The 24759-nt window shown below is 60.4% G+C and overlaps 8 protein-coding genes across 8 annotated transcripts; all 8 read left to right on the top strand.

Moving 5' to 3' along the window:
• Window positions 1–123: 123 nt before the first annotated feature.
• On the top strand, window positions 124–486 carry LMJF_25_1190 (ribosomal protein S25; the record flags this gene model as incomplete). The annotated part of the gene is made up of 1 exon (XM_001683822.1): window positions 124–486. The coding sequence occupies one exon, from the start codon at window positions 124–126 to the stop codon at window positions 484–486; it is 363 nt and encodes a 120-aa protein (XP_001683874.1).
• An 886-nt stretch (window positions 487–1372) lies between these two features.
• On the top strand, window positions 1373–2950 carry LMJF_25_1180 (putative ATPase beta subunit; the record flags this gene model as incomplete). The annotated part of the gene is made up of 1 exon (XM_001683821.1): window positions 1373–2950. One exon carries the CDS (start codon window positions 1373–1375, stop codon window positions 2948–2950), a length of 1578 nt encoding a protein of 525 aa, XP_001683873.1.
• A 1774-nt stretch (window positions 2951–4724) lies between these two features.
• Window positions 4725–6302, top strand: LMJF_25_1170 (putative ATPase beta subunit; the record flags this gene model as incomplete). The annotated part of the gene is made up of 1 exon (XM_001683820.1): window positions 4725–6302. One exon carries the CDS (start codon window positions 4725–4727, stop codon window positions 6300–6302), a length of 1578 nt encoding a protein of 525 aa, XP_001683872.1.
• A 2080-nt stretch (window positions 6303–8382) lies between these two features.
• On the top strand, window positions 8383–9825 carry LMJF_25_1160 (conserved hypothetical protein; the record flags this gene model as incomplete). The annotated part of the gene is made up of 1 exon (XM_001683819.1): window positions 8383–9825. The coding sequence occupies one exon, from the start codon at window positions 8383–8385 to the stop codon at window positions 9823–9825; it is 1443 nt and encodes a 480-aa protein (XP_001683871.1).
• A 1216-nt stretch (window positions 9826–11041) lies between these two features.
• LMJF_25_1150 (conserved hypothetical protein) lies at window positions 11042–11782 on the top strand (the record flags this gene model as incomplete). The annotated part of the gene is made up of 1 exon (XM_001683818.1): window positions 11042–11782. The coding sequence occupies one exon, from the start codon at window positions 11042–11044 to the stop codon at window positions 11780–11782; it is 741 nt and encodes a 246-aa protein (XP_001683870.1).
• Window positions 11783–15231: 3449 nt separating this feature from the next.
• Window positions 15232–16863, top strand: LMJF_25_1140 (hypothetical protein; the record flags this gene model as incomplete). Its single annotated transcript, XM_001683817.1, has 1 exon — window positions 15232–16863. The coding sequence occupies one exon, from the start codon at window positions 15232–15234 to the stop codon at window positions 16861–16863; it is 1632 nt and encodes a 543-aa protein (XP_001683869.1).
• Window positions 16864–18395: 1532 nt separating this feature from the next.
• Window positions 18396–18893, top strand: LMJF_25_1130 (putative cytochrome c oxidase VII; the record flags this gene model as incomplete). The annotated part of the gene is made up of 1 exon (XM_001683816.1): window positions 18396–18893. The coding sequence occupies one exon, from the start codon at window positions 18396–18398 to the stop codon at window positions 18891–18893; it is 498 nt and encodes a 165-aa protein (XP_001683868.1).
• Window positions 18894–21092: 2199 nt separating this feature from the next.
• On the top strand, window positions 21093–22592 carry ALDH2 (aldehyde dehydrogenase, mitochondrial precursor; the record flags this gene model as incomplete). The annotated part of the gene is made up of 1 exon (XM_001683815.1): window positions 21093–22592. One exon carries the CDS (start codon window positions 21093–21095, stop codon window positions 22590–22592), a length of 1500 nt encoding a protein of 499 aa, XP_001683867.1.
• Window positions 22593–24759: the final 2167 nt, after the last annotated feature.

Here is a 24759-nt window from a genome sequence, read left to right as displayed (position 1 = left end):
GTGGACGGCACACTCCACGATCCATCTGCACACCGACGCACGCCCTTGCCCTTGCCCTTCTTTGGTTCTACCGTCACAAAAGTGAAGCCTACTTGTGTTCCTCCCCTCCCCATCGCTGCCATCATGCCGCCGAAGGCTGGTCAGACGAAGAAGGCCAAGATGGAGGCCGCCAACAAGGGCGCGAAGAAGACCACGAAGAAGTGGAGCAAGGGCCAGTCCCGCGAGGCTCTGCAGAACGCCGTGATGTTCGACAAGGAGACGTACGACAAGCTCCGCAGCGAGGTGCCCAAGTACAAGCTCATCACCCCGTCGATCATCTCCGACCGCCTCAAGATCGCCGTCTCCATCGCCGCCGCTGGCCTCAAGCAGTTGTGCCGCGAAAAGCTCATCCGCCTGGTGTCGTGCTCCAGCAAGACCCGCGTGTACACGCGCATCGTGCAGGCCGCCCCGGCTGAGGCGGCTGCCGCTGCTCCGGCTGCTGAGTAAAGAGGGTGTGCCTGGGGAGAGGGAGACGTTGACGACCCAGGTGGTGCATGTGTGCGGATCTGCGTGCAGAGGTGCGCAGGGTGCACGCTCTCGTGTTTTGGTCTCTTTCTGTTTTCGCTTTATTTGTTATTTCTCCTTTTCAACAGCGAGAACAGCCGCCACGCGCACCAAGCGAAGGTGACGTGAGCCTCGGCTTGTGGGACTGCTTTGGTGCGCGGGGGGGAGAACGGCGAGGAGGTGGGGTGGTGGGTGAGGACCCCCCCCCCCCCCCCCATCTGCCTCCTGCGCAGCACCTCCGCACTCACGCGCACACAGATGAGCAAGTCTGCCGACGCATTGCAGGCCGCCCAACTGTGCTTCGTGTTGCTCGTGCATCGATATCCCTCTGTGCAAGCGAATAGGCTCTCCTCAGATCAGATGTGGTTTTCGTACCCCTCCACATCACTTCCTCGAGCAGTGACCTTTACCATGTCGTCGCAGGCGATGACGGCGCCGACGAGGCCCAGCCCCCTCCACCGCCGCTGCCAACATTGCAACTCCAACTGCTTCTCTGTACTTCTCTGTGTTTCTCGCACCCTCTTCCCCGTCCCCCACCGTTTTCATCTCCGCGCGTGGGCGGGTCGCTGTACACTCGTCGCTGGATGTCGGATTCCACGCAAACACACACACACACACATCAGACGTGCCTCATAAACCTATCCGTGCCCGCACATCGACAGCGCACCCACACGTGTGGTCTTGCTCTTCTTCCTTTCGCTCGTTCTCAGCTCTTCTTCTTCCTTACTCAGCACGACGAGCTCTGATCTCTCGTCGTGTGCCTGTGTGTGTGCCATACACCTGACAACCATTCCTACACACTTACTCATCGCACCTCCATCGCAACACCATGCTGTCCCGTGCGCAGTCTGCGATGATTCGCCGCGCCGCTGGGGTGCGCGCTGCGTCGTCGGCGGTGGCTGCCGCTGCCGCGAAGCCTGCGGAGCACAAGGGCCGCGTCGGCTACGTGTCGCAGGTCATTGGTGCGGTGGTGGACGTGCACTTCTCGGAGGGCGTGCCGCCCGTGCTGACGGCGCTGGATGTGACGGAGGACCTTGGCCGTGATGAGCCGCTGACGCTGGAGATCGTGCAGCACTTGGACGCGAACACCGGCCGCTGCATTGCGATGCAGACGACGGACCTGCTGAAGCTGAAGTCGAAGGTTGTGTCGACCGGCGGCAACATCTCTGTGCCGGTGGGCCGTGAGACGCTGGGCCGCATCTTCAACGTTCTGGGCGATGCGATCGACCAGCGCGGCCCCGTGGGCGAGAAGATGCGCATGGCGATCCACGCCGAGGCCCCGAAGCTGGCGGATCAGGCCGCAGAGGACACGATCCTGACGACCGGCATCAAGGTGATCGACTTGATCCTGCCCTACTGCAAGGGTGGCAAGATCGGCCTGTTCGGCGGTGCCGGTGTGGGCAAGACTGTGATCATCATGGAGCTGATCAACAATGTCGCGAAGGGCCACGGTGGTTTCTCCGTGTTTGCCGGCGTTGGCGAGCGCACGCGCGAGGGCACGGACCTGTACCTGGAGATGATGCAGTCGAAGGTGATTGACCTGAAGGGCGAGTCGAAGTGCGTGCTTGTGTACGGGCAGATGAACGAGCCCCCGGGTGCGCGCGCGCGCGTTGCGCAGTCTGCGCTGACGATGGCGGAGTACTTCCGCGACGTGGAGGGCCAGAACGTGCTGCTGTTCATCGACAACATCTTCCGCTTCACGCAGGCGAACTCCGAGGTGTCCGCGCTGCTGGGCCGCATTCCGGCCGCCGTGGGCTACCAGCCGACGCTTGCGGAGGATCTTGGTATGCTGCAGGAGCGCATCACGTCGACAACGAAGGGGTCGATCACGTCCGTGCAGGCCGTGTACGTGCCAGCGGATGATATCACGGATCCCGCGCCCGCGACGACGTTCTCGCACCTGGATGCGACGACTGTGCTGGACCGCGCGGTGGCGGAGTCGGGCATCTACCCTGCCGTGAACCCGCTGGAGTGCGCGTCGCGTATCATGGACCCCGATGTGATCGATGTGGACCACTACAACGTTGCGCAGGATATCGTGCAGATGCTGACCAAGTACAAGGAGCTGCAGGACATCATTGCGGTGCTTGGCATCGACGAGCTGAGCGAGGAAGACAAGGTTGTGGTGGACCGCGCGCGCAAGGTGACCCGGTTCCTGTCGCAGCCGTTCCAGGTTGCGGAGGTGTTCACGGGCATGACGGGCCACTACGTGCAGCTGGTCGACACGGTGGAGTCGTTCTCTGGCCTGCTGATGGGGTCGTACGACCAGATCCCGGAGATGGCGTTCTACATGGTTGGCGGCATCAAGTCTGTGCTGGAGAAGGCGAAGGCCATGGCGGAGGAGGCTGCGGCGATGGAGAAGCAGCGTCGCGCGCGCCAGGCCGCGAACGCCTCGGACTCGCAGTAGGTCGCCAGCGACTCGAGCCGTGAGTGCGTGGGTGCGTGCTTGACGGCGTTTGCGTGACAGCCACGGCATGCCCCACGTGGCGAGCGCGGCGTACCTCGTGCTCTTACATGTTCTCGTTCACAGGCAGGAGCTAGCGTATCTGTTTATGAAAAAGGGATGAAAGGCGCTGCAGCGTACCGCGAACGTACGTGTGCGAGGGAAGTGAGGGCAGCGGCGCGAGCCGAGGAGGCGGGCGCCCCAGCATGACTGAAGTCGGAGGCGACACAAGCAAGAGCGGCGCACGCGCTGCGGTTGCCTCTCTCCCTCTCTGTTTCTTTTTGGTATAGTTGGTGCGGCTGTTGCTGATATCGAAGTTGTTGATGTGAGCGGTGCTCTGAGGTGGTGTGGTTATCGCTGTGGGCGTCACCACTGAGTCGAGTGAGGCATATGCGGCGGTGTCGGCCGATGCCCGCACACGTGCGGCTGTGTGCGCACGTGACGGGAACGAGACAGCTTCACGCGCACACATCACTGCTATAGTGAGCACCTCGGACTTAGCAGTAGTAGTAATGACGAATGTGCGCGCGCGCGGACGAGCGTGTAAGCGGGAGGCAGGGGGAGGTCGAAGCCCAGTGTGCGGCCCTTCCGCCAAGGAAAGGAGGAGGACAGTGTGCGGGCGAAGGAGAGAAGAGAGCACCAAAGATCAATGGTGCTGGGCGACGTCGATCTTGACTCAGTCACTTGGCGGGATCAAGATCCACAGATGAGTGCATGCGTACTCGGCCTGAGTGAGGTCCGCCGTTGATTGGAACATGCACGGGATGTGGTAACGCTCTCTCGCGGTGTGCACCTGACATTTTTCACTCTGCTCGCCGCTCTCGAGGATCCGTGAGGCAACGCGGGTTGCTTTCTCTCGTCCTCTCTCCACTCCCTGCCTCATTCCAGTTGGGATCATGTGCAGCATTATCTACGTCTTGTACGCGTGCCGAGCACGTGTGTCTGTGTCTCTCTGTATGTGTGTGCCTCAGTCCGTACGTGCGTACGTGGCATGGGCCACAGACGCCATAGTGACCCCCCCCCACACACACACGCACACATGGCAACGTGCAGCACGCGCGTGTAGGAAACCCTCTCCCCTCGGAATTTCGAAAGAGAAACGATCTTCTTAAAGCCTTGCACTGAAACGTGCACACGGACCCGACGCACGCCCCTGCACACACACAGGCACGCACGTGCAGTAAGACTCGAAAGCATCCAAACAGACCGCTCCAGCTGCATGCACCCACATAGGCCTGCCTCCCTTCCACAGCCTCAGAGGAGTGTAGCACTCACCGCTTATCCCCCCCCCCTCCCGATCCCCGCGGTCGGGCACCGGTAGGCGCTTGAAGAAAGGGATAACGTGCTAGCGATGGTGGGGGCGGGCCGCCACGGTCGCGGCATGGCGCCTCGGTCTTCGCCCGTCACGCCTCCGCAATATGCCGCCTGCGTGTGCACAGGCTGCTCACGCTTTCTGCGCGGGCGTCTGTCTGCCTAAGCGTCCGTGACTTCCGACGCGACTTCTCCGTCGCTCGACTGCTTCCCTTCTTTCCTCTGACTTGTGCCCAGACAAATTCCTGCATACGCGCACATTAACGCCCCCCTCCCCTCCCGTAAGGGAACACGCTGACCTTGTACCCACCCCCACCCCCTCTCGCTTCTCCGGCATAGTGTCTGTCTCACGAAAGACCGCAAGGACTTTTGCGCTAGTATCCTAAGCAGCACATCCTACATCCTAGAGACGCACGTTATCAGAACCATGCTGTCCCGTGTGCAGTCTGCGATGATTCGCCGCGCCGCTGGGGTGCGCGCTGCGTCGTCGGCGGTGGCTGCCGCTGCCGCGAAGCCTGCGGAGCACAAGGGCCGCGTCGGCTACGTGTCGCAGGTCATTGGTGCGGTGGTGGACGTGCACTTCTCGGAGGGCGTGCCGCCCGTGCTGACGGCGCTGGATGTGACGGAGGACCTTGGCCGTGATGAGCCGCTGACGCTGGAGATCGTGCAGCACTTGGACGCGAACACCGGCCGCTGCATTGCGATGCAGACGACGGACCTGCTGAAGCTGAAGTCGAAGGTTGTGTCGACCGGCGGCAACATCTCTGTGCCGGTGGGCCGTGAGACGCTGGGCCGCATCTTCAACGTTCTGGGCGATGCGATCGACCAGCGCGGCCCCGTGGGCGAGAAGATGCGCATGGCGATCCACGCCGAGGCCCCGAAGCTGGCGGATCAGGCCGCAGAGGACACGATCCTGACGACCGGCATCAAGGTGATCGACTTGATCCTGCCCTACTGCAAGGGTGGCAAGATCGGCCTGTTCGGCGGTGCCGGTGTGGGCAAGACTGTGATCATCATGGAGCTGATCAACAATGTCGCGAAGGGCCACGGTGGTTTCTCCGTGTTTGCCGGCGTTGGCGAGCGCACGCGCGAGGGCACGGACCTGTACCTGGAGATGATGCAGTCGAAGGTGATTGACCTGAAGGGCGAGTCGAAGTGCGTGCTTGTGTACGGGCAGATGAACGAGCCCCCGGGTGCGCGCGCGCGCGTTGCGCAGTCTGCGCTGACGATGGCGGAGTACTTCCGCGACGTGGAGGGCCAGAACGTGCTGCTGTTCATCGACAACATCTTCCGCTTCACGCAGGCGAACTCCGAGGTGTCCGCGCTGCTGGGCCGCATTCCGGCCGCCGTGGGCTACCAGCCGACGCTTGCGGAGGATCTTGGTATGCTGCAGGAGCGCATCACGTCGACAACGAAGGGGTCGATCACGTCCGTGCAGGCCGTGTACGTGCCAGCGGATGATATCACGGATCCCGCGCCCGCGACGACGTTCTCGCACCTGGATGCGACGACTGTGCTGGACCGCGCGGTGGCGGAGTCGGGCATCTACCCTGCCGTGAACCCGCTGGAGTGCGCGTCGCGTATCATGGACCCCGATGTGATCGATGTGGACCACTACAACGTTGCGCAGGATATCGTGCAGATGCTGACCAAGTACAAGGAGCTGCAGGACATCATTGCGGTGCTTGGCATCGACGAGCTGAGCGAGGAAGACAAGGTTGTGGTGGACCGCGCGCGCAAGGTGACCCGGTTCCTGTCGCAGCCGTTCCAGGTTGCGGAGGTGTTCACGGGCATGACGGGCCACTACGTGCAGCTGGTCGACACGGTGGAGTCGTTCTCTGGCCTGCTGATGGGGTCGTACGACCAGATCCCGGAGATGGCGTTCTACATGGTTGGCGGCATCAAGTCTGTGCTGGAGAAGGCGAAGGCCATGGCGGAGGAGGCTGCGGCGATGGAGAAGCAGCGTCGCGCGCGCCAGGCCGCGAACGCCTCGGACTCGCAGTAGGTCGCCAGCGACTCGAGCCGTGAGTGCGTGGGTGCGTGCTTGACGGCGTTTGCGTGACAGCCACGGCATGCCCCACGTGGCGAGCGCGGCGTACCTCGTGCTCTTACATGTTCTCGTTCACAGGCAGGAGCTAGCGTATCTGTTTATGAAAAAGGGATGAAAGGCGCTGCAGCGTTGCCCTGGGGCTGCTTCCACACCCGTTTTTCGTTGTTTCGCCGCCGCGTGTCTGGCTGCGAGTTGTCCTTGTGTGTGTGTATGGGGGGGGGGACTGGCACCGTAGTCGTCGGACGTTTCTCTTTGCGGGATCATGCTCGTCCTCCTGCGCTCGCGCTTGCGGATGCGCTGGGGCTGATGAGGAGGCCGGTAGCGGTGCCGTTGTTGGGTCGTTCTCGTTTTGTAGCGGACCTGTACGGGAGCTAGTGCGGCGATGGCGCGGAAGCGGGGGGGGCGCGGGCGAGGGGGCGCAGCGTGCGCGTGCGTGTGTCAATGTCCAGAACACACTCGCGCGTCCATCGACATCCGCCCCGCCGTCCTCTCTCTGTTTCCATTTCCGACGCGGCCGTTGTGTTCTTTCCGTTTTTTTTTTGTTTTCTCTATATCGCTCGTATATAGAGGGATACAGAGGAAGAGAGTAGTTGTAGCCATAGTAAGGTGAGTGCACGCCAGGGTAAAGAGACGCACACACTCTATTTTTTTCTCCCGCCCCTTCCCTCCCCTCCCTTTCCTCTCCTCATCTCAAATTTGACGGCACTCACACACGCACGCACACACACGGAGACGTATCGGCGTTTGTGCGGTGACCCGTGAGCAGGTTACGCGGGGCTGCGCACGGCATGCGTGTGCAGCTCTGTGAAGAAGTGCTCGAGTGAGTGGGTGGGGTGGGCTGTTGGCCTTGTTTTGGGTGTCCTTGCGTGCGTGTAGGCGTGCATGAGTAACGTAATCAACGAATACCCCCTGAAAAAGGAGAGAAGGACATGTGCGACACTGAACTAACAGAAGGCAATAATAACACAGAACAGACAGAAAACGTGCGGCATGCGTGTGCGTGCGCGCAGCTTGAACGGGGCGTGAAGTGCCGCCCCTCTCCCTCTTCCTGATCTCTGCGAACGCCGCCCTTGCCCGCCTCGCCTTGTCACCTCTGCTCTAGTGCTGTCGTTCCGAAGAAATGGAAGAGCGAGGCGATTCGGGGCGGGGAACGTGGCAGTGGTGTTCAAGAAGCGACCAAGGGAGGGGGAGAGCTCGAATGCAAGGCAGCCGCATGGCGGCCGTGCCGAGGTGCCCCCCCCTCCGTATCCGCCTTCATCCAGCCATCCATCCTCCCCTCATGCACTCTTGATGGTATGACTTGTCCCCTCTCCCGTTTTGCTTTCCAGCGCTCTTTCCTTCCTTCTCCCTCTCCTCCATCTTCAATGCCTTTCTGCGCCGCCCGCCGTCCACCGCTGCTGCTGCTCACAACGGACTTCATCTCTGTCTGTATGCGTGTGTGCGTATGTGAGCGGCGCCTGCTGTGCACTTCACCCCTGCACTGACGGATCTGAGCTGCTTCGTTACACCTCTTTTCGTTCCGCTTGCTGCCATTGCTTCTCCATCCCGCTCTCCGTCAGCCACTCGGCTCATCTGCCTTGGCGGCCTCGTTTAGCCGCCGTGTTTCTGTGGCCTCGCGTGCTGCTGCTGCTGGTGCATTGCTCGGCACGCGTGTGTGTGTGCCTTCCTGTGACGCGCTTGCTTCAAAGGAGGATGGGTTTGGAGGGAGGGGAGGGCGCACGTGCGTGTCTGTTGTTTTGACCTCGTTTCTTTCTGTTTTCTCTTGCGCTTGCTTTCGGCGTCTCGCGCTTGTGCACACTCGCACACGCCTACATAGACTGATTGACAGGGCGCCTTCGCTGGCGTCGAAGTCATCTCCGTCTTTCTCTCATTGCCTCATCTCTCTTCTCCTCACTTCGCCTTTGTGCCCGTGCGTGCACGCGTGGGGTCTCCTGTACTTATAGCCTCAGCCAGAGAGCTGTTGCGGCTCCGCCAGCTTCCCGCGCCATTCTGCCCCTCCCCCACACCCCAACAGCCATCTTTCTACCCCATCGTCATGCTCAACTGGTGGCTCATTGTCTTGATCGTCGTGGTGGCGCTCGTGTGCGTCGGCCTCACCATCTATACGCTCATCTACTTTCAATCGGAGGAGGACTCGAAGTGGGACTATGTGCCAAAGGCCGTCGCCGGTCTCGGGCTCATCTTGGCCATGGGCAGCATCCTGCTCGTCCCGTACGATGTCGCGAACTCGCCAAATCCCACCGTCGCGCACAAGTACGTCCAAACTCTCAATACACAGCTGATGTGGGAAATTGTGCTGTGGATGATGGCTGTCATGGCGGTCGTGGTGTGCCCCTTCTTCATGTTCTTCTATGAGGCGTATGACCCGGACAAGCCGAGCGTCGGCACACAGGTCTCGCACGGCGTCATCTCTACCGTTATCATCGCCTTCCTGTTCGCCCTTATCGTGGGTCTCTGCTACCACTTTCAGGGCGTCGCAGACATCACATTCCAGGCCTACAAGGGCAACCCGCAAATGGCCTTGCCGGAGAGCTCTACCATCAGCTACGTGAGCGACTCGATCAAGTCAACCATCACCGTCTCCGTGAGCATCTACACCTACTGCATTGGCATGCTCTGCTTCTTTGGGTGGATCTTCTTCTTCTTCTACGGCGGCGCCGGTATCGTTGCCTACCCCATGAGCCTCATCCAGAACTTCAAGTCGCGCCCCAAGGCCATTGGCGCGAGCAAGTTTGCAGAGGAGATGGCCATCATTCTTGCCAAGGCGGATGCCATGCTGGAGCTGTGCATGCGGCTGCAACAAGAAAGCCGTGGCAGCATCTCGCGCTCCACGAAGAACAAGATCAATATCGTGCGCAACGAGGTGTACTTCCTGGAGGCGCAACAGGCGCAGCTCATTTGGGCATACACGAAAGCCGGTGGCTCGCCCTTCATCGTGTATGGCAAGCTGGCGCTGGGAGTCGTCTGCATCGTCACGGCGATCATGTGGTGCCTGCAGATTTTCGTCTACAACACCTTCGACGCAGACCCGTTTCTCAACACGCTACTGCTGCGCCTCAACGACGCCTTCGCGTTGTGTGGCGTCTGCGCCTATGGCGTCCTTGCCTTCTACCTCACGTGGTCGACGTTCCAGGGGCAGATCGCGCTGGGGCTACGCCTCGTCTTCTTCCAGATACACCCAATGAAGAAGCACGACACCCTCGTGAACGCCTTTCTATTCAATGTGAGCCTTCTTCTGATCACCTCCTACGCCGTAATCTACTTCGTTGTCCACTCCTTCCAGGACTATGCCACTATGACCGCCATCAACGGCCTGATGAACGTCTTCGTGACGCGTCTGCGCGGCATCGGCGCGTTTATTAGGTGGGCGCAGTTCTGCTTTTTGGGCATGTCGCTGCTGACACTGATATGGATGGCGGTGTGCCCCAAGAGGAAGAGCCGCGATGCGACCAAGTTGCGGTTGGATGATTTGAGCTAGCACAAGACATACACACCGAGCACCCCTCCTCTCCTTCGTCTTCCGCTGCTGCGGCTGCTTCACTTCCTCCCCCCCTCTCCTCCTTTCTGTGTGTCGCGAGTGTTTTGCCGTTGCGGGCTATGCTGCAGAGCGGGAAGGAGAATGACAGGGCGCCATGGGTTGGTGCGTGGGTGAGTGCGTGGCGCTGGCCTCTGGCTTGCGGGTGCTTCTCTTGATTGCTTTGTGTTTTTATTCGTCGCTTGCTCGTATCCACGCAGAAACCATCAGCGCCCTTCTTCTCCCTCTACTCCCTCTACTCCCCCTCTTCCCTCTCTCGCTCTTCTTTGCTTCTGGTGTACTTGCTGTTGCACCCTCTCGCTTCGTGCGAGCCGTCGCCGGTGGGCGTAGGCGCGTTTTACATGCACAACTTGCTTGGAATTGCCACGCGGTGCCGCGCGGTTACTTTGGACGCCACGCACACGTGCATACGCGGTTGTGTATGTGTTTGTGTGTGCGTATGGCGGAAGAGGTCACCACCTCTTACCGGTCGCTGGTGCTCAGGGAAGGGAGATTCAGGGGACAGATGCCACCTCCATCGGCATCTGCGTTTCTGTGCCGCGGATCATACACCGTCCGAGGCGTCAACTACCCATCCCCCTCCGTGCCCCACTCACGCGGCTGCCTGTTGATGTCGTTCAAGGCTGCACAAGGCCCTCCGCACACGATATGCCGTTACCATGCCACCAACTTTCTCCGCCACTTTGCCACCCTGTTTCGCGACACCACTGACGGCCTCCTTGTCTGCGTTCTCTCGCGCCCCCGCCTCCTGCATGCTGTGTGCGCGGCTGACCGGGTCACCCCCGCCCGCCCCCGCCCTTCGCGTGCAGCTCGTGCGCGCAGAAGGAGGCCCACGCGTGTCAAGCAACGAACCAACGCAGCGCGCACACGTACATTGGTGCACAGAAGGCGCCTCTGGAGTCTGCTGCGGATGCACCGTTCGTTTTTTTTTTTTTGCTTTGCGCTACCTCTCTCGCTGTTCTGACGAGGTCTCGGGTGTAGATCAGCTTAGCTGAGCTGGCCCCTCCCACCGCCACCACCACGGCACACAGCCATCCATGCACTTTCCACCTTTCGGATCTCCACCTCCGTGCTTGCCGCTCGCTTTCGCTCTTTTCTATTCGTTTCGCGGTCCGTGCTGACTGCTTCCTCGACGATCCACTCCGCTCCCTCTATCGTAATGCGTCGTCGACCACCGCAGCTAACCAAGACAAAACTGGCAGACGAGGAGGTGCCTGAGCTGACCTTGGTGCCAGACGGCGTCTCTCGATGGACTGGCTCGGACCTCGACGCTCTGCTCAATGCTGCTCGCCGCGGCGGTGCGGAGGCGGCGCAGCAGGACCTGGAGCGCAAGCTGTGCCGCACCATCGATATCCTCGGCGCCCGTAGCCAACAGGCGCAGGAGATCAACGCCGTGCTCACTTCTGTGGCGCGACTCCGGGAGAACAGCACCTTCCGGCTCTACTTGCTTACCCAGAACCACCGCGGTGTCGGCATCCTGAAGGTGGGGGTGAAGAAGCTGTTCGTGACGCACCCCGTTACCTGTGGCCTGGTGGAGGTGGACCCCCTCTGCGTGCTGGACTTCTACGTGGACGAGAGTTGCCAGCGGCAAGGATACGGGAAGATGCTTTACTCGCACATGCTCAAGGCGGAGCACGTGTCCAGGCCCGAGGTGTTGGCCATTGACCGCCCCAGCAACAAGCTGCTCGGCTTCCTCAGGAAGCACTACGGACTTGCCGCGTACACGCCGCAGGTAAACAACTTCGTCGTTTTTCACAGCTTTTTCGACCACACCACTGTCTCTGAGCGTGGCAAACTACTGCGGGCGCCGTCTCCTGCGCGCGCATCACCGTTTCCGTCCTCAGCGAATGCTACCGTTGCCATCGGCGGCGCAAAGGCAAAAAACTGGACGCCCGGGTAGACACTGATACGGCAGCGCCCTCACCAGCTGCCGGCGCTGCTGCTGCCTTCAACACTCCTGGTCTACCCGGGCTTCCGCTGCTGGCGTCGCCACCGCTGCATGGACTCGATTCTGCGTCACTGGCTCTGCCGCCGCGACAAAGTCGTGCGCTGCGTAACGTGTATCCGACATGCCCTGCGCGCTTGCCCTCACTCACGCCTCTGGGGGTGTCGGTGCCGACATCGGCGAACGGCGGCCCACCTGCGCCGTTGTCACTGCTGCCCCCCGGCTGCTTTGCGAGCCGTCCCACCGCCGTGTACGAGCCGCTGATGGTTCAGGCGCAGCCCCCTACCCAAGACGCCCTTGGGCCAACGCAGCGAGAACCATTCTTACTGCTGCCACCGTCGCCATCTCGCTACGAGGTCGCTCCTCAAGGCAGGATCGCGCACATCAGAATGTCGCCGACGGCCAGTGTCAGCCACGATGCCTCTATCCGAGGACCTGCCTATGCCCGCGCTGCGCCGTTGCCTCCGTCACCGTTGCGTCGCGCCATGCCACCGGGCTGCCGTGGAGCAAGGTGGAACGGGCTAGCATTGGCAGCCTCTGACGGCGGCGGCTGTCGCGACGACCGCAGCAGCGATTCCAGCGCACACGAAGCGATGCGAATACCGGCTACTCAGACGCCGGCGACGTACCGCCGAGGTGCCCCGTACAACATCATCAGCAACCTTCCTTGACGCCGACCGGAGACTGTGGGCACATGCCTCCAGGGGGTGGGTTGTAGTGGGGAGGAATGTGCGCGGTGTGCACGTGCAAGTGTACGTGTGCGCTTGGAGGAGGATCGCCGAACGTGAGCTCTTATACATGACTGATGTGTGTGTGCGTGCGTGCGTGTGTTGCGTGTATTGTATGTATGCCTTCTACCCTCGCCTTTTCCTCTTCCTCACCGTTTTCGGATCTTGGGCACATGCGCGAAGGCGGACCCGCGCCAGACACCAGGGGCTCCTCTTGTCCTCGTACGAAGGCGCATGCGCGAAGCAGGGACCACTTCCGTCGTGCGCGCGCCTCCGTTTCCCTCCCCTCAGGGCGATAAAGCGTGCCCTCGTCCCTCCTGCGCCTCTCCCTCTGTTGCGCTCACCTACCTGCTGCTCGTTGTCTTTACCCTCTCTGTCTCGCCAACTCACGGCAATCCACACACACACACACACACACACACACACACACATGCGCGTGGCACACATGACCTGGCCTGTGGGTGCTCGTTTTGGTTTCGAGCTAAAAGACAAGCCAAAACAACCACGAAAAAGCATTTGCACACACCCGCTACTGTCTCCACCTCCTCTGCCGGACACGGCACTGGGCTGCGCTTCACTAGCAGCCATCTGACCGCCACAGTCTCTCTCCCTGCTCCTGCCCCGTGTTTTTCTTTCCGGCGCCCTGCGTGTGAGAGGCTCACTTCCTTCGCAGACGCAGTCGGATTGACGACATCTTCGTCGGCACTCCTCGTTGCCATCCACACACGCTCGCACAAGCTAACTGCGCGACAGGAACAGCTCCGCTCTTCTTCACTACACAACCTATTCATGTCCATGCCGGAAAAGGCCGTGCCTTCGACAGAGAGTGCTGCCGAAGAACTCGCGCGCTCTCGCTAGATCCTCTCCTTGCCACCTCGACCTCCTACGCCAGCGAGCGCGAGTACGCCGGTGTCAGCGGAAAAGATTGGGATACGTGCGAGTCCATCAGTGCCGCATTCCACTTATCCCCCACTCCACTCCGATCCCTCTCTCACGCGATAGGAGCATTCCGTATGCGGACGGTGGTCTCGATGGTGCAGGGAGGGGGGAGGGGGGAGGGGGGCTCATCCATTGAGTTTTCGATGGGCGGATCCCGGAAAAGCAGCTGTGCCGGGGGGCTTCTCGTGCTTGGGCAAGCCTTGCAGTCGCGGAGCTCAACACCGATAGCTCCAGCTAGGGGGTAGCCCCCCCCCCCCCCCCCCCCCCCCCGTAAGCTTCGAAGACTGGGCAATGGGCGGACATCCCACTGCGCACGTGGGGATTCTGATTACGGATGATGCAATCATTCGTGCTGCTGAGGAACAGGTTGTCGGTGTCGGAAGAGTACGTCTGTCACTCCAAGGACCCGGCTCACAGCACCTGCCTCGAAGCGGCTTTCAGCAGATCGGTGGAAGGTGCCTGCGCCCGCTGCCGGGAGACGGCGCGGATGTTGACGTGGGCCTCTGCTGAGCACTCGAGCCTTGTCCGAATTCACAGAACCAGTGCGTACACCGCAGACACATACAGGATGCAGACCCTCGTTGTCGTCTTCTCGACGATCTACGGCGTCGCATTCAACGGGCGCGGCATGAATTCACCAGAGAACCGCAACAGTGCGCTGGCCTTGAAGAGCGCCTTCCACCGCCTCCTCACTCAGGCGTGGCTCTCGTGCGTGCTCACCCTCTGCAGCGCAAGCTCCCGGTACGAGCGGGCAATGAACACCGTGAGCCCTGATGCTCGACCGCGAGCAGGAGCATGAGATGGTGAGACGGGACGAAGAGAGCTCACGCCCGCAGAGCAGCAGGAAATCAGGGTGCCACCACGGGCACGCGATGGGGGCACGGCCCCGCCGACCATGCGAGTGCGCCGCGCATGTGAGGCGCCTTTTGTTTTCTTGTCTACTGGAGCTGCGGCTCCCCTTCATCTGGATGGCGCCTCTGCCATCGCTGCTGTCCTCACGGGCTACCCCCGCACAGTTCTGCCGTCGACGTATAGCTCCATGACTGCATGCCTCCCTGCCACACCTGATCCTCGGCCCGCTACACACAATGCGGCAAAACGTCCGCCGACAGGCTGAGTTGTGATCCCGTAGACCGAGCACCAAGGGACACAACTGGCGACACGGGGGAGGTGCGGCATGTAATTGGAAGGGCGGGTGGCTCCGCACTCTCGTCCGTGCACGCACAAGCGCAGGCGGTGCGCGTGCACCAACATGCCCTTGGATGAAAAAGACGCGCTCTGTGCCATGCCGGCATGGCCCTCGGTGTAAGCGGCTCAGCCACCCCCCCCCCCCCCCCCCCCAGAGGTCGAGCCGACTGGGATGGATGTGCCGACTCGCTTCATCGCCTGCGTGCAACGCCCCTCTCGCCCCCCTCCCCCTCACGCTGGGGAAGGAAGGGGCGTATTCATGTACGCACACGAGTGCAGGCTGCTCGGTCAACTTAGAGAAGTGAAGCACCCATACACAGGGCGCACTAGCAGGAGTATTTCTGGCACTCTTTCCCGCGTGTATGAGCCTTCTACTTGTCCGTGCCGTTGCGCACGCGACTCTCCACTTCTCGTTGACCCTCGCCTTTTGCTTCTGTTAGCGGCTGCTCTCTCTTTACGAGTCGGCTGCTGCTGCTGCTGCTGCATCTCGCTCTCTCTCTCTCTCTCTGTTCTGTTCTGAATTCGCGCAACGGCAAGTCGTGCATCGCTATGCCCAAAGGCCCCCGCACGGCCGAGGTGTCGCGGCGCCTCGTCGACGCCTACGTGACAACATTGCGCCAGCACCTCCCAACGTACTGTATTCGGCAGCTCGACAAACTGCCAAGGGCTGAGGAGCACCAGCTTACTCGTCTACGCCAGTCCTACCCCGGCACCCCGGCGGAGCTGCTGTACCTTCTACAGCGTGTGAACGGCACGTGCTGGGAGACGCTGCAAGCCCCACCGGGCTCCGTGCCACCGTCGGCTGCTGCGGCGCAGCCGCGCGCACCATTGGCGAGTGCAACGGTGACTGCGACTGCAGGGAAAAGTGGTAGTGCGGCGTCCACCACGTCTACCGCCACCACCACGACGGCAGGCTCGGCTGACGCCGGCGCGTTGCCTACGGCGCCGACCTACAAGACGGCCGCGAAGAGCGCCGCCAAGGCGACGGCTGCTGCTGCGATGGCCTCTGAGGCGGCAGTCTTTATAAAGTCGCAGATCGCCAAGAAGGTGAACACAATGGCCGGGCCGCGGCAGCGTCGCCCGCTCCCGCATTTTGTGGCTCTGCCCATCCTCGGCTCCACATGCACGAGCTGCCCATACTACCTCAAGTCGGTGGAGCAGATGTTGGTGGCAGAGCAGCAGTTCCCGCCACCTCCTGCTACGCTGCCCGATGAAGGCGAGGGGTGGGCCCCCCCAAAGGCAGCCGCCGCAACACAATCGTCGTCGCCACCGCTTCCTTCCACACCAAAGCCGTCTTTGCCGGCGTCCACCGCCACCGCAGGCGGGGGGTTGCGTGACGCTGCGTGTGTGACGGCGCAGTTCAGTGGCGAGGGCGGCGCAGCGGGCGACTCGCCACCGTCTGCCACCAGCTGTGTTACGCCCAACGCGCACTCCATCGCTTCCGTGTACTCGGGGTACAAGATTGTTTACGGCGCTCCTCCGCCACTGCCGCCGCCATCGTCGCTCAGCGCCGGCAGCGCGTCGAACGCAGCAGCTTCGTATGGCGCCCCTACTGGTGATGCGAAGACATCCTTTGCGACAACGCCAACGCCGACGCCGCTCAGCGAGGAGCCGCGTGTCGTCTATGTGGACCCTCGTATCGATATCCATGCCAGCTTTCACCAGTGGCTCGTGTTTGCTGACAGCGTGCAGCCGCACGTGCGGGGCTCAGCACCGATAACCCCGGATGCTGATCCTGCCAAGATGACAGCAGCTGCTGCGACGAGGAATGCGGCGGACAGCTCAAGGTTCTCTCCTGCGCGGGCCTCGCCTCATGCACACACGCCGTCGTCACCACCGAAGCACTTTGCTGCCTCGCGACTCTACATCGACTTCAAGCCTGTCGAGCTTCACGGTGGCGTGTATGGGCAGGTGATACAGTTTGTGCATGGAAATCCGGACAGCTTCTCCGTCGTGGCAAGCGACTTCGGCGAGTACTTGAAGTACATTATGACGGAGGAGTGCAGCTTTACAGAGGAGCTCGAGGACGACGACGATGACGAAGGTGTTCGTGTGCTGGAGGAAAACTGCAACACGTCGTCTCTGACGGGGACGCCGCCACCGCCCATCATCACATCAGCCGACGGCCGCCCACTAACGTCACCGACTTCATCATTGATAGACGTGCAGAAGAAGCGGTAGCACGAAGAAGAGGGAGCGGCGCTTCGCGGAGGAACGTGACCGACGCGTAGGGCCGCTGTTGCCTCAAAGTGATGTGCCTGTGCGTGCTTGTGTAGGAGTGTCGGATGCTTCGGACGCTGTTCGCTCGTGCGTGCCGTGGCTGATGCAGAGGAGCACATACACACGCGCCTCTCTCTCTCCTTTGGTGGTTGAGTGGGGGTGTATGGCTGCGTGTGCGGCTCCGTGCTTTGCTCATACGTCGCTCTCTTCTCTTGCCCCCTCCCCCTCCCCTAGTGGATAAGCGTGTGTATGTGTATGTGTAGGGTCTGCGCAGGTGCTGTGTTTTTGGCTCGATAGTCGTGTGCTGTGTCGGCTGCTGTGCGCTCGATGCTGCTTGGGTGCTTCTCCGTATCTGCAAGGGAGGGTCTCCCGGTGTTGGGATCGTAGCTGAAAAGAGAGCACACACACACACACACACACACACACACAGCCAGCCACCCAGAAGCACGGACAGAGAATACACGCAGAGGCATACTATTGGGGGCTCGAGCAGCAACAGGACGGCAAACTTGCACACACACACACACACACACACACACACCCACACGCATCGGTAGAAGCTGTGTCTGCGGCGTCGTCCCTCTCTCCTCTACCATCGACTCATTCCATCCCCCGCCTCCGCCTCCTCTCTCCGCGCCCCTCGATGCGAAGAGCCACACGGCTGGAGTCGAGCATGGCGCCAACGCACGTAATGTTGCACCACCTCCACACCACAGGGGTCTGAGTCCATGGGTGCATGGGGGTTCGAGAGCGGGAGGGTTGATCAAGGAGGAGGAGGATGCGGAAGAAGGCAAAGGGCCGAATGGCAGGCCATCGGGCGAGGTGTGCGTGTGCGTGGTGTTTGGTGAGGCGTGCGCACACCTCGCCGACCCCCTATACTTTTCACTATCCACCGCCATGATGCGGGGGAACTCTTCTCTCGCAGGTCCATGCGTGTACAAAAGACGTTAGTGGCCCGCGCTCGGAGAGACGAGGCGACGAGTGCGCGATTTCCTCGGCGAGGGGGGGGGAGACACGCGTGGCCCCCCTCCTCCCACCTCCTCCCTCCTTGTCTTCCTTCCTGCGGTATGCTTTCTTGTGGGTCATATCCATGGAGCTTCTGAGTTTACATGTGTATTGGGAGGTTACATGTGCACTTGTCGCTTCACGACTCTCCTCCACTTCTTCTCCGGTACATCCCCTTTCGTTGTTTTTACATCGCCTCCGCACGCGCGTGGATCCTGTTGCGCGTGCGCGTCACGTTTTCTGTTGGCCGACTCCGAGCTCCCGTGGCGTCATTCACCTTTTCGATCTCTGTCGTGTCGACACTGCCTCGCCTGTCCTCCTCGTCCTAGCATCGCGATATCGCCTCGGTAGCACACAGTTAAGGGAAAAAGGCGTCCATCATCGCCACCGCGACCGCCCCGCCTCCTCCTCGCTCCCCTCCGCACCATACACGCACAAAGATCTTTCTCCACCTCGGCTTCCCTTTGCACGTATCTCCATCCCGCGTCATGCCGCGTCCGTTCGGTGTTTGGGCTCCGGCCACGACGCTTGCCGAGTATCGCGCACGCATCCCGAACCCTTTCGCATACAGCTTCAAGTGGGTCTACGCCATGAAGAAGGAAGTCTTTTACCCACCAGAGGCGCTGGCGCACTTCAAGGACCCCCAGCAGTTTAAGGATGCAGTTGACACCGTCATCGCGATGCGTGTGTCGGACAAGATCTTCGGCGAGGGCCAGAAGCTCCCCCGCCACCCGGTCATTCTCATGTTGATGGTGCTGGCAACGCACGGTTTCATCATTTTCAGCGGGCTAAAGTACTACTACGGAACGTATATGCCGGCAAACAACCCGACGTGGCGCAAGACGGTCAACAAGGAGTGGGAGGAGGCCATCAACAACTCCCCGTGGGACCACATGTCGCACGTATGGCAATACAGCGACGAATACGCTGCCGCGCTCGGCGATACGGCTGCTCCTGGCCAGCGTAAGTTCTACATCCCCGCTTAAGCTGCATTGCCACACGCCAGTGCCGACGCACACACACGTGCACTCACACGCAGCCACATACGCGCATCCTTTGGTGCCTCTTAGTGTGTCGTACATCCACACATCTTGCCGCTGGGTCTCCGCTTCCATCGCACTAAGGCTGTCCCCCCATCGTTCAGCTTGCATCGGCTGTTTTCTCTCCGCGATGCAGCCGGGGGGAGCGCTCTCTGGTAAGATGATGTGGGCCCGTCTGTATACGCCACCAGGCAGTGCCGAGTCATCGATGGCCGAGGCTCTTCTCGCTCCCGTCCTCCTGTGCGTGCCTGGAGTCTGTGTACGAGTCATCGGTGACAGTGCGTGTGCGTTTCTTGGGGGGATGGGGTGGGAGCGAAGAGCGTCAGGCTGAGATCAGCGCGCTTCTTCCTCTCGTTTGCCTCCGCGCTGCGTTTCTGTCCGCGTTGATGCCTGTCGTGGGCACGTCCTGTGCGCACATTTCTTGTTGTTGCTCTTTTCCTAGTAGGGATCTCTCTATTTGTCATGCGTGACGGCCATTCTGTACGAGGTGGCGTATTACCCGCTGCAGCGACGCATGTACTGACAGGCGCCCATGGACATGGAGCACCTTCTCTGACGAATCTCGCCTACTCGTGCCCTTGTGCATGTGTACATGTTGCTTGAGGAGGTTGTTTATAGCTGTCTCCTTGTCTGTGCGTGCACTCACCTCCGCACGCCATGTAGTAAGTCGCTGAGATGTGTGCGTGTGTGTGTCGTTGTCGTTGTTGTTGTGTGCTGTTCTCTGACGGTGTGTGTGTGTGTGTATGTACACATATATATGCGCATGTCGGTGTCGGTGCGTGTGTGTGTCTTTCAAAGGAATTCTCTTTTTTTCTCGTAGTTCTCCTTTGTTTTATAGGTTTCCTTTTCGGCGACGAGCTCTTCGTTCCCACCCGCCCACCTTTCTGCCTGTCTCGCGTTCTCATGCTCCACCACCACACACACACACAGACACAGACAGAGGGAGAGTGATACCAGGTAAAGCGGGCTTACATGGGATTCGCCTTGATCCGATGCCTCCCTCCTCCTCCCTCCCCTCCCTCGTCCCCCATTGTCTATGTCTATGTGTGTGTGTGTGCATGTCGGATCCGTCGTAGTAGCAGTGAAGGGGTAGCGGCGGTGGTTCGCAAGAGAAGCAAAACAGCATAAACGAAAGCACGCGCACACGAAAACGAACAAGGCCGAGGCGGTACCGCTGCCTCGCCCTCCTCCCTCTCCCTCTCCCTCGCCCTCCCTCCCTCCCGCCTTACCCCAGCGAGGGAGGGGAGGGAGGGTGAGGGAGGAGGGGGGCGTGATGTGCGGACAGCCGACACTGCCAGCGCTCTTGTGCCCAGCAAAGGATGTCTGGGCTTCACCGCTGCACAGGCTTTTCTTTTTTTTCTTCGAAGCCGTGTGCAGTGCGAGTCTGCAGCTAGAGAGAATACCTGTGTGTGCGTGCCTCATTATCCATGCTTGCTCGCAGGTGGGCGCGTGCTCATACTCCCCAAGGAGGGGGTCTGGTGGGTATGCCCGGCGTGCAGGGTAAGGAGGGGCTGGGCGGAAGCGGGAGGGGAGAGTGATGGCCACGGAATGGTCCTTTTCTTCATGGCCCCTTCTGCATCACCTCATTTTCCCTCGCTCGCTCACACACCTTATGCACAGACGGACTTTCCTCTTGCGTGCGATGCGTACGTGTGCCGCTCATGCACTCACGCGTCCTTGTCTTTCTCCATGCCTTGTCATTGTATTGCCTCCTCCCCTTCCTCGTGCTCCGCGCCATCCCTCTTCATCTGTTATATGCCTTGCATCCGATGTGTACACAACTCTCACTCCTCGGCGTGCACGACCTGGCTCGCTCCTCAACATCGCCACACACGCCCCCCCTCCCCACGATTCTTCTATGTACATCACTTGGCCCCCACTCTCTCATGGGGCGCATGTGCACGGTCTTTCTCTGACTCCTCCACCCATCGGACTTTGCACCGCCGCCTCTCCATCCCTTCATCTCGCGCCCGTCTCTCACTAGAGGCCCTTTCGAACACAAAACGAACTCGAAAAGTGGCACAACATCAGCAAGAAAACACCCCCCTCCACACACACAGCACGTGCATCTACTCCCATCCCTCTTTCTCTTCCCCCCTGCCCAGTCTTCACACCCCCCACCACTTGCACGCGTCGCATCCAACAATGCTGCGCGCCACTCTCACTCGCCTGGAGATGGCCCCCAAGGTCATCCACATCCAGGACAAGTTGCTGATCAACGGCAAGTTCGTGCCGGCGGTGTCTGGTAAGACATTCGAGGTTGTGAACCCCGCGAATGAAGAGGTAATCGCGAACGTCGCGGAGGCCGAAACGGCAGACGTGAACCTTGCTGTGAATGCTGCCCGCCATGCCTTCGAGTCCTTCCGCATGACCGACGGCCACTGGCGCCGCAATCTGATGCTGCGCTTGGCGGACATCCTGGAGAAGAACAGCAAAGAGATGGCTGCGCTGGAGAGCCTGGACAACGGCAAGCCGTACGAGGTGGCGCTGAACGTGGACGTGGCGCTGTCGGTGGAGTGCTTCCGGTACTGCGCTGGACTCGCGGACAAGGTGAATGGCACCGTGCCGCCGCGCTCCGGTAACTTCCTCGGCATTGTGAAACGTGAGCCGATCGGCGTGTGCGGCCAGATCATCCCGTGGAACTTCCCGCTTCTGATGGCTGCGTTCAAGCTCAGCCCTGCGCTCGCATTGGGCAACACGGTTGTACTGAAGCCCGCGGAGCAGACGCCGCTGAGTGTGCTGTGTCTTGGCGAGATGGCGATGGAGGCTGGCTACCCGAACGGTGTGCTGAACATCTTGCCGGGCTTCGGCGCGACCGCAGGCGCGGATATTGCGCGCCACATGGACGTGGACAAGGTTGCCTTTACGGGCTCGACAGCTGTCGGCCATCAGGTGATGCAGATGGCGGCAGAGACCAACTTGAAGAAGGTGTCTCTGGAGCTTGGCGGCAAGTCTGCGCTGATCGTGTGCCAGGACGCCGACTTGGAGGAGGCGGCGCAGGTCGCGACGACCGGTTTCTGCTTCAACACGGGCCAGGTGTGCACGGCGTCGTCGCGCATTTACGCGCACGAGTCCGTGTACGACGAGTTCGTCTCGCGTCTGCGAAAGAACGTGGAGGCGCAGAGGGTGGGACCAGGCAACGACACGGCGAACAACATGGGCCCATTGGTGTCGCAGAAGCAGTACGAGCGGGTGCTCATGTACATCGAGGACGGCGTGAAGGCTGGCGCGACGGTGGTGACTGGCGGCAAGAAGGTCGGCGGCAAGGGCTATTTCGTGCAGCCGACCATATTTTCGGACGTGAAGGAGGACATGCGGATCTGCAACGAGGAGATCTTTGGCCCCGTGACGTGCGTGATGAAGTTCAAGGACATGGACGAGGTTGTGAAGCGCGCGAACAAGAGTATCTACGGGCTGGCTGCTGGCATCTGTACGCGCAGCATGGACACTGCGCTCCGCTATTCGACATACCTCCACGCCGGCACGGTGTGGGTGAACACCTGGAACAATTTCTGCGTCTCCATGCCGTTTGGCGGATTCAAGCGGAGCGGCATTGGTCGGGAGCTGGGCAACGAAGTCATCGACATGTACACGGAGACGAAGGCGATCCACTTTGCCCTCAAGGGGCCCATTGTCAAGCCGTGAGGAGCGTGCGAGCAGAGGGTGCGTCTCCATCCTCCCTCCACCGCTCTCTGTACGTCATTCACCTTGCTCCTGCCCCTTCAGCGGTGTGCGAGAGAGGGTGGGGGCGGCCTTCGCGCACATCCATGCACGTTTGCTGTGTGTCCACTCACGCTGCTGCGTGGGACTGTTGCGAGAGATCTGTGCTCCACCCTTTCCTCCTTTTCCTGCCGTATTGCTAGCGTACAATGGGGCGTGCAAGTGCCTGCCTGAGTGCGGGCTGCGCTTCAGCTCCGTTGCTCTTCTTTTTTCTTTTACAGAAGGTGTAGATGACGTCGGGGAGGAGGGGAAGGAGCCCGAGAAAGTAGCCGGTGCGCATCGGCGGACACCCAGGGGGAGAACGATGACGGAAACAGCGTGTCGTGCGACACAAGCTTTTCGCACCCCTCGTCTGCTGCAGCAGGCGAGTGCTCGATGCTGCTGCTACTGCTGTTTTTCCTCCCCTCACCCCTCGCTGCCTCCCATCGTGGTGACACCCTCATTTTATGAGGCGCGCCTCTTATCCTCTGTTGTTTGTTTCTTGTTCTCCCTCTCCACAGCGTGCGTGCACGTGCGATAAAATTGCCAGCGACTGTGTGGCGTTTTTGTGCGGAAGCCTCTCACGTGTGCTTTGAACCGGCGCTGACACCAGCCCCCCCCCTCCCCCCTTCCTTGCCCACTTGCCCTACGGCTGGTTAGGCGCAAGCACACACACACACACACACAGGCAGACATAAGCCAGACGGCATACTTGCTTCAGGTATCGTTCATCATGCACCCTTTCCTGCGTCTTGTCGTGTGTTCACGGACCACTCCCTCTCGGTCTTTGTCTTTTCGCGGTCATGCCGTGTTCTGTTATCGCTGAGATTTGTGGTGTTGTCTTACCCTGTACCGACCCCGTGCCTTCTACTATGCTTTTTCTTTTTCTCCCATGATTTTTTTTTTTTGCACTCCCAAGACGCTTAGGCCCTGAGGATGCCAGCCACCTCGCCCTGGTATTAGGGCCTAGTACACCCACACTCTTCGTGTCGGCGGACAGGTCTGGGCTGGTGCTGTGCCGAAGAGACTTGCGGTCATGACCACGCTTGGAGCAGCTCACTGCGTATTGTGTCGACGCTTCAACGAATACTCGCATCCACCTCCTGTTTTCTGCTTTAGCTGCGTTGTAGCAATGTCGAGCGTAATCCTGGGCCCAGCCTGCGCTGTTCGCAGCGACATTGCCCTGGTGGTGGTGGGGGGGGGCCAAAACCACACCGAGCGATGTTGGCTTGGCCCGATGCGCTTGGCGTAGCCGTAGTGCCGCAGAGGTGGAGGAGCTGTGGTGTTGCAATGCTTGTGTGTGTGTGTGTGTGTGTGTGTGTGTGTGGTTAACTTGCTCGAATGTGGGCATGCTGCCAAAAAATAACGAAAAACGACTTTTGCTTTTACCGTCTCTTGATTACAGCAGCGCGGAAAGTATTGTGAAAGAATGAGAGCGCGCGCACGCGACGTGGGCGCTGACGAAGGCGTATGTGCGTGTCGTTGCGGGCCTGTTTCGCAAAGGAAATGCTGAACACTGAGGCGAGAGGGACACGGAGATGTGAACGTCGGACATTAGCCCATCAACAGGAATGTGGTATTACTGCTTTCCGTGTTATTTTTAGCCCCCTTTTTGGTAGACAAGCGTGGCGGGACTGAGTGCACGGCGAACGTCATGGATACACCTCAAGGCCAGGGCGGACGCCGCGCTGATATACGGCGACACACACGCACAAGAGTGCAGCCGTGAGGCGTGTGTACCATATCAGTATCTCGCTCGCGCGCGCGCGCGCTCTCTCTCTCCGCAGCTTTTGGTGCCCTTTTCTTTCGGTTGCGCGTGTGTGCAGGTATGCGTTGGATGCTGCGGAACACGCTTTCCCGGTAACGCATGCGCGTATACACACGTATACATCTCTATATCTATCTATACCTATACCTATACCTATATATCTATCTATCTATCTATCTATCTATCTATAGATAGATCGATAGATATATGTGTATATGTGTGTATACGTGTGCGCTGTCTTTTGTTGCCTTATGCTGATAGCGCCTGAATCGGACAAGTCATGACGGTTTGCCCGCGTGTTATGTGTGCACTGGTATCCACGGAGTGCGCGTGGGAGAGGGCAGA

The sequence above is a fragment of the Leishmania major genome, chromosome 25 (genome assembly GCF_000002725.2).
Source record: "Leishmania major strain Friedlin complete genome, chromosome 25".
NCBI lineage: Eukaryota > Euglenozoa > Kinetoplastea > Trypanosomatida > Trypanosomatidae > Leishmania > Leishmania major.
Note: the sequence above shows the minus strand (reverse complement) of the source record. Positions and strands in the feature narration are given on the sequence as shown.